Source organism: Dermacentor variabilis, chromosome 1 (assembly GCF_050947875.1).
Source record: "Dermacentor variabilis isolate Ectoservices chromosome 1, ASM5094787v1, whole genome shotgun sequence".
Lineage (NCBI taxonomy): Eukaryota > Metazoa > Arthropoda > Arachnida > Ixodida > Ixodidae > Dermacentor > Dermacentor variabilis.
The window spans coordinates 97,566,657-97,581,715 of NC_134568.1; the positions used below are offsets into that span (position 1 = coordinate 97,566,657).

General features: G+C 46.2%; 1 protein-coding gene across 1 annotated transcript in view; it reads right to left on the reverse strand.

Annotated features, from left to right (window-relative positions):
- The window catches only part of LOC142581404 (lysosomal alpha-mannosidase-like), an 86,913-nt gene extending 74,398 nt beyond the window's left edge, over positions 1–12,515 (reverse strand). The window contains exons 1-3 of the mRNA XM_075691208.1: positions 12,418–12,515; positions 6,733–6,882; positions 2,292–2,485 (exon numbers count right to left, since the gene is read on the reverse strand). Of these exons, the coding sequence (XP_075547323.1) occupies positions 2,292–2,485; positions 6,733–6,882; positions 12,418–12,496 (423 nt within the window). The 5' untranslated portion in view covers positions 12,497–12,515. The remainder of the gene's footprint in view (positions 1–2,291; positions 2,486–6,732; positions 6,883–12,417) is intronic.
- Between the last annotated feature and the right edge of the window lie 2,544 nt (positions 12,516–15,059).

Sequence of the window (15,059 nt, forward strand, 5' to 3'; positions counted from 1 at the left end):
GTTCGTAACGGAGGTCGACTGAAGCAGCCCTGGATGACTAAGCGTAATAAACTTGAAGGTATGATTATGGCGCTCAGTAGAATCAACGCACGTTTGCAACTTAAGAAGGCCTTCGCGGCAGCTCTCATCGTCATCATCATGAGCCTGGTTACGCCCACTGCAGGGCAAAGGCCTCTCCCTTACTTCTCCAACTACCCCGGTCATGTACTAATTGTAGCCATGTGGTCCCTGCAAACTTCTTAATCTCATCCGCCCACCTAACTTTCTGCCGCCCCCTGCTACGCTTCCCTTCCCTTGGAATCCAGTCCGCAACCCTTAATGACCATCGGTTATCTTCCCTCCTCATTACATGTCCTGCCCATGCCCATTTCTTTTCCTTGATTTCAACTAAGATGTCATTAACTCGCGTTTGTTCCCTCACCCAATCTGCTCTTTTTTTACCCTTAACGTTACTCCCATCATTCTTCTTTCCATAGCTCGTTGCGTCGTCCTCCATTTGAGTAGAACCCTTTTCGTAAGCCTCCAGGTTTCTGCCCCGTACGTGAGTACTACGTGAGTAAGTGAGTGGCAGCTCTATTTCATCCCAAGTCGCACCCCCTCAGAGACAGCGCAAAACAAAACAACGTGTGCTTACTCGAAGCGGCTCCGCGCAGGACACCTTTCGAGCGGTTTCAGCACGCCTAAACGCAAGTGAGTAGTTGTAAAAGTTGAACGGCACAGCCGAAGGCCAAACGTAATGCGACGTGGCGCCGCAGAGATTCGACCACGGCAAACACATGTTTTTGTTTCCCACTACCGATTGAGCGCTCCTCCCGCCTTCGTCGCCCATTTTAATCTATTTGTCGCCAGCAGGCGCCTTGTGCGCAGACTACCTAGTCGCGCTCTACGGCTCTGGTAGAAGTGTCGGTCCTGTAAATTTTAATGTTCACTGATGCATACTTATCACTGCGGCAGCGCCTACGAAGCGCTCCACGGTCTGCTTTATGAATACGAGCCGTTACATTTAATGTCTGCGATCTTTTGATACCCTTTCAGATATCATCTGAAAGGTGAGTAGGTGAGTATAATACTGAAATGGTGTGCGAAAAAAATGTGTGAATGCTGATGCGCCCAGTTGAAAAATAAAACATCCGCATAGAAAAGAACGCCTTGCGTATAGCAATGCCATCTAACCTAATTTCATTTGTATACCTTTTTCGAGAGTGCTGCACGCAATACGGGCTTGCGGAAGAAGGAGAAAAAATTGCAAAAAATATAGTGCCTGGCGCAAGAAATCCCCATGAGTAGAGCCTCTGTTCGGATAGCACTACGAACACCGTATGATCGAGTACTCCGGACTCATTTCGAACGCCAACGGTTCCTTGAGCTGCACCGGAACGTCTGCACATGAATGTTTCTGCAGTCCGTCCGTGGTCATCTATCACGTCATCCTGAATACACCGGTTCTCTTCAGATCACCGAAAACTGAGCAGCATTGTGCTTGGTCCTTCCTTGGGAGGGAGACAGCCTGGGAGTGCTCTCGAGACTTCCTTTCTACCGCATAACTGTGAAGTGTCCACCTTGAGCGATACCGTAGGCGGCCCTTATTCGCCTACATCTATAGGGTCGACTTGCACTCAAACCGCACGCCGCACCGCACACCTTCCGCATGCGTGCGGTCGTGTGGAATAATGGACATGTCGTACACAAGTGCACAAATTTCAGCTGGCCGGCACTGCTTGTGTGGACCCAATGTGGGCCGAAATTGTGTGCGACATGTGCAGATTTAAGCACGACCGCACGCGTGCGGTCTGTGCGTAAGTCGGCCATGAGAAAGCATTGTTCTTCTGCTGCATTCATAGGCAGCCGTGGCGGCTGCATAGGCATAGGAATGCAGCCACCGTGACCGGGAATCAAACCGACGCCCTCGAGCTGGAGAACAGCGCCCCTATTCACAAGAAATATTTTACGCTGGAACTGCGTGTAAGAGCACCTGCCAGCCAACCGCGGTGTTGGACGTACTATTAGTAAAGATGGACCGGACAATTCCAAAGAGCACTTGCGAACTAAATGCATGTGAATCCGGCCCCGCAACGGGGTATGGCAGATTTACTTTTAGCCTGATGACTGTTCGGTTACGAAATTTAACCTCGAACTTAAACGACAGTCGGTGTGCTCTATAGAGCCCTCTGAACAAGGCTTTCCACTGACCGCAAAAGGCGTGACCTATTGGGCTGAACTGTCGTACAGAGCGAACCAAACTCAACGTGGCGGCGGCCCCCAGCAGCTTGAACTACGTATCACGTGCACACCTGTGCGAAGAGAGCGGCGTTCTCGCGCGAGTGTCCGTATGGGTCGACCTGCCAGGCGACGCGGGGCCGGCCGCACTCGCCGAAGGTGTCGTTGAGCCAGCGCAGCCCCGTCGTCATCTGATCGACGATCGCCGAGTAGTGAGTGGTCGCCTCGTCGCTCTGCACCCAGCCGCCACCTGCCATCTCCAGCTGCCCTGCATGCAGCACACGCAGCCCGTCACGAGCACTGCTGCGGCGCAGAAGACTGCATGCGACAGGCCGCACCTCCAAAGAGCGTTTGCAGGTTGACAGCCGAATAGTGGTGCACTGCGAACGCGAAACATCGACTCGAAACGTGCCAAGGTGAAGCAGCTCCGAAGGGCTGCGTAACACGAAAGTAAAAAATTAAGCGGCGCACAGCTGAACGAGAGCTGTCCAATATGTGTGGCATTATATGGCGGTGTGTGTGTGTGTGTGTGTGTGTGTGTGTGTGTGTGTGTGTGTGTGTGTGTGTGTGTGTGTGTGTGTGTGTGTGTGTGTGTGTGTGTGTGTGTGTGTGTGTGTGTGTGTGTGTGTTGTGTGTGTGTGTGTGTGTGTGTGTGTGTGTGTGTGTGTGTGTGTGTGTGTGTGTGTGTGTGTGTGTGTGTGTGTGTGTGTGTGTGTGTGTGTGTGTGTGTGTGTGTGTGTGTGTGTGTGTGTGTGTGTGTGTGTTTTAGGGGGTGGGGTGGACTATGATAACGCAGTGTGCGTTATTTATTTATATATGCGTGCGGAGTGTACGAACAGAGAGAGGCACATATTTACATTGCCGGACATATACATTCCGCACCACGCCGACTGCCATATTATCCTACGCATATCTTCAACAGTTCCCGTTCAGGGAAGTTCCGCTTAATTTGTTTGCGCGCTACCCGGCGCGGCATAACCAACGCGTTAATGCCGTCATAGGCAGCGGAGAGGGTCGGCGGTGCGTACATGTGTAATTAATGCACGAGGGGCGCATCCTATCGTTTTTGCTCCCCTTTAGTCACATTCCATCCTCACTGGCTGGGTGTTTACTATAGGACGTCCCATACTGGTTGCTATCCCCCTTTTAGTGTACATTATATATATAGGCAGGGTACTTGAATACCGTTATCTGGTCACGGAACCAGCACGTAACGCTATAGGAAAGCTTCATCGCCCGCAATGGACTAGAGAGCAGGCGCCGAACGGACGCCACGGGCGTTCAGCGCGTACGCTCGTTATTGTGCAAGGGTCGGCTGCCTGTATCGGCGTGTGAATATTGGGCAATAAAACGTGCAAATCGCCGCCCTGCTTCTGCACAGTGTTCAGAAACTTAAACGCGAACAACTTCGAAACAACCAACACCTTGTTTCATTTCCAGGTTCAACTGCGTTTGCAACAGCTGCGGCTTAATTCTAATTCAAATTGTACACTTGGGGCGCTATAACGTAAAACTATTCCAGACTTTTCTATTCCAATTCTGCAATCAGCCCTACGCGATTGGTTAAAAACTTTTTTGGACCACCCCCAGTTCGCCTGGCTGTCACGGGACGTCACGAAAACCGCGATACCTCCCCATCTGATATGACACGTGCACATTGATTATACATGATCTGACCGAACAAAAACAAATAGTTCTTTATGATTCGATGTCTTTTCGTCACTAGCACTCGGCTATTGGTCAAAAGCTTTCGGGCTGCAACCACTTCACCTGCCTGTCACTCGACGTCACAAAACTGCAAAAACTCACCGCGTCAAAGTGACGTGTATGCGTTAAAGATACATTAAAATGCCGAACAAGTTTTCTTCTAAATAGCCACAGGCTGTCCCGTTCCGAAAGGAATAAAAGATGGCTACCGCCGATCGCCCAGGCACTCGCACCTGCCGGAAAGCATGGCTTTATTTGCTTTAATAAAACTTTTTGCGCGGCCGCGTAACATTTCGAGCACTTTCGACACGTTTACGACCTCGTTCTGCCAACTCTGCTGAGGATACATTTTAGCCTTATTCTTAAGCTTCCGTTGCATGCCCCCGTGATTTTCGACCAGCCACCGCGAGTTAAATAAGGGAAAGCGGGCCAATCGTAGACGGCGGCACCACCCTCTTCGTCCGGTTATCGACTTTCAGTGCAGTGCCCCATCACATCCCTCTCCACTTGAGCGTGCTCCTCACCTCTTGTCAGTGAATTAGATAAGAGAAGCCGCTGAGCATAGGCAATGTTATTCGTTTTTCAAGCAAACAAAAGTGACATCCCTATGAACAAGGAGAGCGTTTGATTGGTCTGTTCAAACAACCCTGCGGGTGACCGACCGATGCTTGCGTCGGCGGTTACGCAAATTAGACATCAGGAGATTGAAATAAAAACATTTTGGAATAGCTTCACGTTATAGGGCCCTTGGATTACTCAATCGTTAGAAATCGACTACACAGCAAGTTCACACCACACTTTTATGTAATTTCGCGTAAAAAAACCTGCGTTTCAAACTAACAAAGTTAGCGAACGGATTAACTAAGCAAATAGGTAATTAATAAACAAAGCTTACAACTGATTATTAACCTAACTACTAATTAATACTAAATTACTAAACTATCACTACATTATTACTGATTACCGCTGAACTAATTACTAAACTGATTCCCAACTAATTACCAGTTACTAAATTAACAAAGCTAACCAAATATGCAATTACTAAACTAATTATCAATCGAACAACTAACTAACCTAACTTACTAATCTAACAACTACATTAACTACATTGACTAAACTCAATAGTAAATACCGTAGCAAATTACAGTAACAAAACCAACTCAACCAATAAGCTAATTACATAATAATAACTAAGTAATACACTAGCTAAACTAACTAAATAACTAAGCTAACTAACGACACTAATTAAATAATTAAACTAACACAACTAACCAATTGATTAACTAATTTATCTAACTGATATAGCAAAATTATCCACTAATAACCTACCTAAGTATAATAAGTAAGGAAATATAATTAACTTACTAACTATTCAATCAATAACTAACACACTGAACTAGCTAACCAAATATAACTGACTTATACAACTAACTAGACAAAGTGCAAATAGACAAATAGAGACAGCCGAACGAAACAGTTTGTGCAAGGAAGGCTACTAGGGGGGAGGGGACGACGTCAATCATAAAACGGTGCCGTGTATAATTTAAACACAAACGCATCGCTCATTAAATTATTTTGCCAAAAGTTCCCGTTCCATGTTCACTGTACAAACATGCTGAAATAAATGTGGGAGAGGCGCCATTCCTCGTGAAAGATTTGCATGATCGCGCAGCCCGGCCATCTGGCACAGCAGCTTGTTGTTCACCTTCTACTTACGCCAGCGCCTCTGGTATCACCTTCTCTCCCTATATGAAACCTTCGGGGAAATTTCACGATCAGACGAAAAGTATTGGAGGACCTGGACGGGGGGGGGGGGGGGGGCGTAATTGGAATGACGAGAAGGACGGGCCCGTAGACTGTATTAATTGCGCCGGCGCGCCGATACTTATCGTGGACAACGGGTCGTTTGTCAATGTACTCTGGACGGCAGCTACCAACCGGGCACACAATGGGCTTGAACTGCGCATTCTCACTCTGTACGTATTGGGAAAGAGGTTTTCTGGCTTCACCTGTAAGTCTTCGACCGACTAACCATATAATGCTACGCATGAAAATAAAAACGAAGGGAGGGGGGGGGGGATTTTAAACACTTACTTTGCAGTCACATGTGCAACCGGATGGCGAAGGCGTGCATAATGCGGCAGTTGTGACCTCACGTCAGAACGTCGACCAGCTAAATGAAACCAAACTGGGAAATTGCACACCCGCACACATCGTAATGTTGCTAACTCTAAATGACATGGGGCGAAAACAAAAAATAACACAGTGGTCAAAGGAATGTTCATAATACAAATCCTTCTGGACAAAACATTTTGTGGTTCTCCACCTCTGTCACTGCGCGATTTTGCTTTATCACCCTGACCAAGCCCCGTTATCATCCAAAGTTTTAAGAAAATGCCTGTTTAAAAAATATAATCGACCAAGGCATTACAACTGCAGCCGAACTTTATGTATATTTGGTAGCACATTTTCATTATTATTCCCTTCAATGTGGCATATTTAGCAGGAAACATGCTTTTTTTTTTCACTGCTCGCAGCTCATGGAAACATTAGCCGCGCTTACGCGGATGCGACAGTCGCATTTTTTTAGCGCAACACGGTAATTACCACATGACAGCGCATGCTTACACGCGGCGCATTTCCGTTTGTCCGAAACAAGCTGGAACCCGTTTCCTGTGATTAGGTTTCCGCCGGTCGCACCAATGCGATTCGCTTTCGTAGCGCATTACCGACGTTTACGTGGACACAATGCGCAAGAAATGCGACGCGTCACTTGTCGCATTCGGGTAAGCGCCGCATGGGGCTAACCTTGTTGGATGAGCTTGCGGACGCTGTTTCGTCGTGGCGGCAGCTGGTCTTGCCACCATCGCTCGAAGAACGCCGTCTCGGCCGACACGTACTTCCGGTCGCGGCTCTTGTGCAGTGCCGCCGTCACCGAGCTGTAGATATCCTGCACGTCTGTCGCAAAAATGACCCAAGCGCTCTGTCGTTGCAGCACACTGCCACAGTCGCAAGCGTGCAGGCAGTCAACCAGCCTCCTTCTAGCTATTCGATAGCTATTCAGGTTCGCTGTTTACCACTTCGGTGAGAAATAAAAAAACCTACTGACCCTTTTCGAGGCGATCCCGTGGGCGCTGCCATGTTTGATCACGTGGTGACGCGTCCATTGCTTTTCTCAACTGCCTCCGTTGCCTCCGCGTTTACAATGGGTGTGTATGACGCCGGTGCGGCTTAGCAAACCTCTGTTTCGGGAGATACCGCAGACGGTGACTGGGTGGACAACATGAAGCTTTGGGCACAGCTTCAGAGAACATGCAAAAGCGCTTTGGAGACCGATTATGCTATGTGCAAACGGAGTGAGCAGCGTATGTGGTGCTCGTTTTAAAAGCGAGGTTAAATATGTATTCCAAGCCATCCAAACCTTCCGCTCATGAATTGAATCATGATTAGTGTGTTTTGCTATTCGTTCTTTATTTGGCAAATATTTTGAAGCAGCGGCTTGCGAAATTTCCGACTCAGCAAATTTCCTTGGTGGGGTCACTATCTGATTATTCCTGCCTAATTGCTCGCGGATGTGCTCAGTTCCGATAGATTTGTTCTTGTTGCGCGCAAGGCATGAAACGTAGCCGTTTTTCACATTGTAATACCTTGTAGCGAATATGTATTATCGCTAGTAACTCGCTTACTCTTGTGGACCGTCACGAAACGTTCAGCTTCAACCATTCGTGCGCTATGGGTGTAGTCCGTCATTTATTGTGCATATATGGTGCGCATATATTCAAGTGTGCGCCCATTCACTTATAGACACATTGGCGTTAGAGTGGGCGTAATATTCCGTGCCAGTTGGGGTAGATGTGTGTAGATACTGCGAGGTCTATCTAGATAGGTCGCGAAGCTTGGAACGAAAAGCATGCCAAAACCTATCGCCAGAGGTATCAGTTAATGGTGCGCGATTGAAGCGCGACTAGGTGAGGGGGACACAAACACTGAAACTATAGAAAACCTGTTTCGAAGAAATGTTCGAAAATTTTAAATCAGAATACTGTCATACCAGCAAATATTGTCTTTCAAATATTTTTGGTGCACTAAAACAAGAAGCGTTAATTTTATTCTAATTATCAATTTATTAGTTCGTTCTTTGTGACCCATACCAACCAGTGATTCTGGCGCAAGGCTTGGCAAGACTGTGCAAGCCAGCTATAATGTCGTGAGGAACGGCGTTGCTCACTTGAATGCAGCGGTCCGAGTTTTTTTTTTTTTTTCCTTGCGTGTTTGTTCAAAGTGTGGCTAGCGCTTCACTTCAAATTTTTCGTGACCTAGCGCGCGGCTTTCATGGGCGAAAGGTGTGAGTCCAGGTATTTTGTTATCGTGCAAGTTCACGCTGCGGCATCCGCCGCGCTGTCTCTCGTCGTGACGATACGTGCGGGAACGCTTCGCGAAGAAACGTCGCGTTATGTTCGTTCACTCGCCGTAACACAGGCTCTGAGTGTCCGACGGGCAGCACAAATTGGTAAGTGGAATGTTTTCTGGGGCAATGTTCTCTCGTCTGATAACTGTTCGATCTGAATACACGGTGTCGCACGGAATTGCGAATTATTCTGTAAGAACGTTTCGCATATTTGCTGTACATTATATATATACGACTGCGTGCAATAGTCGGATACAACTTAAGGGAAGCCCCGCCCATGCCCTCATAACCGCCAGCCACTGTTGCTCCGCGAGTCTGCAAATAGTTCGTACTTCAAACTTTTACTGTTACCTAAATAAGGTGGTAACCACAAAAGTAAAGTTATAAGCGCGTAATTTTATGCGTCTTCACTCGTCTATTATAGTGGAATGGCGAAAGCCTAATTCTTTGTTGAACTGAAATACAATGCTTTGCGTTGCTGCAACTATTTGCTGTCAAGTTTCACTTCAATTGGTAGTGAAGTTTCACAAGTAAAACGGGCTCAGCAATGAAATGAACTGTACTGAGGACTTTTGAAAAGTGAAATGCTCAGACTTCATACACTTTGTCCATGTCTGTTGCACACCTTATCGCTTCCGCCAAGGAAAAGACTCTTCAAGGACAGCAAACGCTCCGGAGGTATCAAGCTCTACGCCATTTTGAAAACGTCGCATGACGACGAATTAGCTTCGGTAATTGGCTATCGGAGTAACACAACGCCGTGCAATCCGTGTGCCTTGGTTGCGAACTGCTGTTTTCTTTAAGTTGTATCCTACTATAGCCATAGTATTTTTCATCCATTGAAACATGTTTGTTTAGTCAATTATATTGCTTGCATTACTCTAGACGAGTAAAAGCGAAGTTGCTTTTGAAACCTCTGTGGCACTGTTATTTAGTTTCGTCCGATTCGCTCACCTTCCTAAGGAAACTACTGGAGCAATTGCCATCAATAAGAGCCTAATTATGTTCACATTAAGACGTGCGCCACTCAAAGTTTAATGACACGCTGGCGCTTCAGCTGAAGGGAGTCGCTGAATCGCCTAAACCTCAAAAGAACAATAACTGCTGGCGTAGCGGTCAAAATGCCAGACGCTAAAGAAAGTCGAACATTCGCGCCAAGCACATAAGATTTTGACGTCACTGCAATTTCCGGTTGTGAAGTCACTTTTTATTTTATTTTTATTTTTTTGCTTCCTGTTAGTTGTCCCCCCCCCCCCCCCAATACGTAGATGGCGACGGTTGAAACAAGCTGCCATTTTCTTGAGATGTGGGCTTGTATGGGAGCTTCGCTGCCAGTTTACATATACCTTGGATACTGTGCGCGAAACGTATTATGACAGGAAGCAGCGCTACTCCCTTTGTCATTGTCTAACGAGTGCTACTCACTCTTGCTGACGTTCAGGGGCTGAAGCGCTTTCTTTGAACGTTAGCGATACAACGCTGGTGGATGAGCAAATTTATCTATCCTCGAAGAAAGCTTTACATCTCGAAGTGCCGGTAACACGTACGGAGAGTTGCAGCAACGGTTCGCGAACTTGGCTACACAGATTCATTACATTCCTTAATATGCCAGTCACTGTTTTCGCAGCCAACTACAGCACACCTCTTCAATCCACATGATTCAATCCGGCATGATTGGAGCACACTGCGTTAGCGAAAACTCAGTTGCATTTCCGACAGCTGATCGCACAGAAGCAAGGTGGAAGCTGTAATGGTTTTGTATTCTTGCGCTGTTGCTGAGGTGACGTGCGGCGCGCCGCCGAAAGCGCCATCTCGTTTCTCTAGAACAAACTGCTCCGCGAAAAGGGTCAATAATATGGCGCGCATGCTACGGCGCCTAGAGTCGGCGTATATATAGCGAATGGTGTACAAATTTACCAGCCTCTTCACCTTAAAAGAGCAAACGTTGAGCTTTCGTGGTTGTTAGATGAGAATTCAAAATTCCACTATGAATCTCTGAACGAACAAAAGACTCTGGTAATTGTGTCGTACGATGTCAGCACATTGTCGCAACTGGTGGTAATATTCCTTCCATGTAGACCCTCGTTTCCAACTTTGTTTTACTTCGCTGCGTAAAAATAGTTCAGGACATTCTTTTTCTATTTCCGAAGTTTCCGGAAAAAAATCTAGTTTCCTGGTTTCATTGCCCTTTATAGTTTTCAGAAATTTTACCGTTCTAGGTATACATGCCCGAATATTTTTCTTCCTTTTTTTCACTTTTTTTTCTTTTTTATCGTCCATGCTACATCACTGCGACGTTGGTCAGTGGACCGCAACACTGGAAGATAGCTCACGAAAGTCTAGAGTTGCAGCTCTTTGGAAACTCGATGTTTTTTTCTTTAATAAAACTGAAGTCCAATGCTCACAGTACGAAAATAGGTTTTAGGATGATCATGTGAAGCAACTGAAGAAATGCGAGGCAAACGCCACCCTCCAATGGGACGCCTTAACTTTTGTTGTCGCTCCCTCTTTCTCCCTCTCTTTCATTGCGCCACAAGTCCGGCTGTATATGCTCACCGGGGAAATGTAGCGCAGCATTCGCACAACCGGCGAGTTTACTCTTTCTCAAAGGTGCGCAGTCCACTAGCTAGTGCATGACTCGAGCAGTGGCTCATCATCAGTTACACCCTTATATATATATATATATATATATATATATATATATATATATATATATATATATATATATATATATATATATATATACACACACACTCTAAGAACAGTTTACACCCTTTGGCGTGCCCATTCTGCCACACAACAATAATCGTCATCTGCCTTGATCTTGATGCGTTTCCTTTCTTTAACGCTGCGAGCCCGGAACTTTCCAGTAACGAACGGCACGCGCCTTATCAGAAGGGGCACTCCAAACGGTGTAAACTGTTCTATGCTGACTTCCGCTGACGGCGTCGCGAGCGAGCTGTTGTGATTGTCTCGTTTCGCGCAGCGCATGATTTTGCGCTCCCTTCACGAGGACACCTGACTATCGCTATAATTCAGTGCTACGCGAGTACTGAGGCAGACACAAGCGGATCACGGAGCATGATCCCGCGCTGGAACACGGTAGAAAATGACATAGTTTCGATGTCTGCGAGCGCGACTGCACGATGTGGGAACATGCAGACAAAACGGAAGTACACCTCTCTTGCTGCGGTTCGAAGTAAAACAAAAACATGCAGACATTCGGTTTGTGTGTTTGATTATTCCTCTAAGCTTTAATTCCTCTATTCAAGCAACATATTACACAAATAACAGATATTGCCTTGAATAATTCTCGAAGTCACGTGCCACTAAGAGCGACGTCACAGTGCAAACACGTGTACGTAGACGCACTAGCACGTGTACGTCATCCTCTGGATTAAAGCGTGGCGGCCACGAGCAGAAGGGAAAACGGCCTTCAGTTTGAAACTTCAGATGTTTCCGTGGCGCGCAGCGATGTAATACTTTGCAGACATGATCGTTATCGCACAATGCATGCTCTGCGCTTATCAGCTCGAAATGGCTAGATTTGGTGAGGGACCCTTTAACAAAACATCATTTTATTCATTGAAGCACAAAAGTAACGGGAACGCCAATCCATTTCTTTGCAAGGTTAGGGAATTAATATCTCAAAACTGGCGTCGTACTCAGAATTCGTTCCAAGTGAATCCGCCTTGCGCACTCCCCTTCTAGAATTTCTCATTGTAATTGTAATTTGCTATAACGTAATTAGCTAAAATCTTAATTAGTATTTTTTTGTTATTCAGAAGATTATGCGTCTAATTTTTTCGTGTGTGTTCAAGTAATGTCCGCCTCTTTGGCAGACCATCTTAGAAATTTTAGAAAAATGTTTTGTGTTCGCCGAGACGCCCGGCATGATGTGTGTTGAGTGAGCTCCTGAACAGCACTTTTAAATGTGGTGAACGCGGTTTAAATCATGGATGCGGGACCTCAAAGAGGTGCGACGTAATAGTTACGCATTTCTCTCGCATTTCCCGCTAAATCGCCGCTGAATTATTTTTTTTGTTGACGCGTGCCGCTGACAGCGCGCGAACCGCTTTTCTCACATTCGTTGTAGATGACGTCCGGCGTCTCGGTCCAGCCGACGTCGTTGTGGCTATGGCACACTATGTGGACGTTCAGCATATCCGGTCGTCCCACGAAGCAGCTCTGCGTGCGGCAAAGTGAGGCGCAAACGAGCCCGTCAAGGCCATAAATTGTGGCTCCCATGCACATACATGAGAAAAAAAAACGAGCTGGCTTCTTATGTTCCTCCAGGCAGCGCTGGAATTCCGCTCGTTTTAGCCTGTGCTTTCTGTTTGTTTTGCTTATTTTTTGCAGAACACGTGTATCTTACGTGAATAATACGCTTTGTTGAGGAAGCTGGCGCTTAATTAATGCCTAAAACTAAAGCAAAAGTAACACGAATGAAGACAGGACAAGCGCTGTGCCAACATATATTATGCCAACGTTGAAATAGTAGACAAATAAGGAAGTTACATCGTTACAGCATAACTATACTGATAAGTGAGAAGAGTTCTAAATGGCAGGGGTTTTTATGTCGCCCCGAAATCTAATACAAAAGCAAACAGTGACCACTAAACGTTAAAAATGAAGATCATGAGCCTGCATGATTATTTGCAGCTCGCACTGGAGAGGGAACAGGGCTGAAGAAGGTACATATGAATAAAACAACAAATAATTTTCACATGGGCAAGCCTGCGTACATGCTCTTGGAACTCAAGGACGTACTCCTTGTGTTTTCCAAGCCCCCGAGTTTCATTGTGGCGTTTTAAAAGGAAGGCCTGGGCAGGCCATGTAATGCATAGGATGGCTAATCGGTGGAACATTAGAGTTGCAGAATGGGTGCCAAGAGAAGAGAAGCGCAGTCGAAGATGGCAGCAAACTAGGTGGGGGATGAAATTAGGAAATTTCCAGGCGCTAGTTGGAATCAGTTGGCGCAGGACAGGGGTAATTGGAGATCGCAGGAAGAGGCCTTCGTCCTGCAGTAGACATCGAAAAATAGGCTGGTGATGAAAAGGGTGGTACGGTAAATTAACAACATATTAATTTTTGCACCTGAGTGGCACAAAATTACACCTAGCCTGAGGAGCAAGGCATTGCAACGGCGAGCATGGACGACTGCTTCAAACTATATAAAAAATGCGCCTAGGGCAGCGTCCCCTAAAAAGACGTGCGTTGCGTTTGCACGCCGCCTTAGCTGTTTTACTCGATGTATTTGTTTGCTGAGGTAAATAAAGGGACTTTATATGCAAAATTCAGTCGATATATCACGTGTTCGATCGCTGTCGCTGCAAGTTTTCCCAGTAAGGGAGCTGCTGTAGCGTACTGTGTCAGCGTGGCTGTACTCTGAATGTGCGTCCAAATTCACCCGTGTGTGTGTGTGGGCAGGGGGGGGGGCGGTCATCATTGTCCCCGAATACGAAGTGAACAGCGATGAAAACGCAGCAGGAAGGCCTCTTTTGATCGCAGTTGGCATCAGACCAGACACCTTCAGTGAGATCGCTCTCACTGGCCTTGCCTGCCTTGATAAGCAGCGGGTTGAGGGTACGCTCAGCAGCTACACAGATTGAATAAGAACGAAGGCAAGAAATGGCATGTAATATGCTGGAACCTTCCTAACCCTTGTGGTAAATGCAGACATATATAAAACTATTTTTCTTTCTCGAAATGACATTTTTAATATTTTTATCTATTCTTGTTATAAAACTGTTATTCAGACTATGGTGAAATTTTTACAACTTGTACATTATATTGCGTAAAGTCTGAACCTAAAGTGCAAAAATATTCTTTATCATATTGGGAAAAAAATGTATTCTGCAAGTTCCCTCTTATAGGTCACAAGTGAGAGCAATATTGTTTTTCGTGCCTGATGTTACAGTAGAAACCTAATTTTCTCAAGTTTCGTTTGAAAACAGTTGTGTGCGGTACACACCTGCCAATTTAACTGGTTTGCATACCTTTGGTTCTTGAGAAAATGTAGGTTTAAACCTGTAACTCTGGCCAAAATGCGGTTCATAATTGCGGAAACTGGTGGTGCTGCCGTAAAAGAGCTGTAGAGAATTAAGCTAAAGGTCGTTACTATTCAGCATGCAAAATTTCGCATAACATATACACTGTTGCTTAATATAGAAAGCGGCAACCTTAATTAAGGAGATATCGGGCCTTGAACTTAGGAGTTAAATTCTTCCCCTTCGTTGCATCCTTCCTCGAGAGCAGGACCGCGGCCATAAAGTTGAGGCAATCAGTCTCGGAGTCTTTCAGACTCGAAAGAAGGGGTACTCCCCAAGGGGCAGTTATCTCACCCTTTCTGTTCAATATAGCAATGCGCAAGTTGTTGGAAAGCCTTGCAGCAATTCCTTATGTAGGTCATGCATTATATGCTCACGACATTACAATCTGGTCTCCCGGAGGATCGGAGGCGATGGTCGAACAAGCTCTACAGGAGGCTTTGGATGTTTGACTCTTTCCTGGAAGGTACGGGACTGGCACTCTCGCCTGGAAAGTCGGAACTCCTGCTGTACAGGCAGGCTAGACGAGGTGCTAGGGGACTCACCCCACTCGATCAGGTGTCCATTAGCGTTCGTACTAGGGATGGGCACACCATCCCGAGAGTAGATTCTATCAAAATCCTAGGACTTTCATTAGACTCAAAGGGTTGCATGCAACGCTGAAACTATAGCCCATC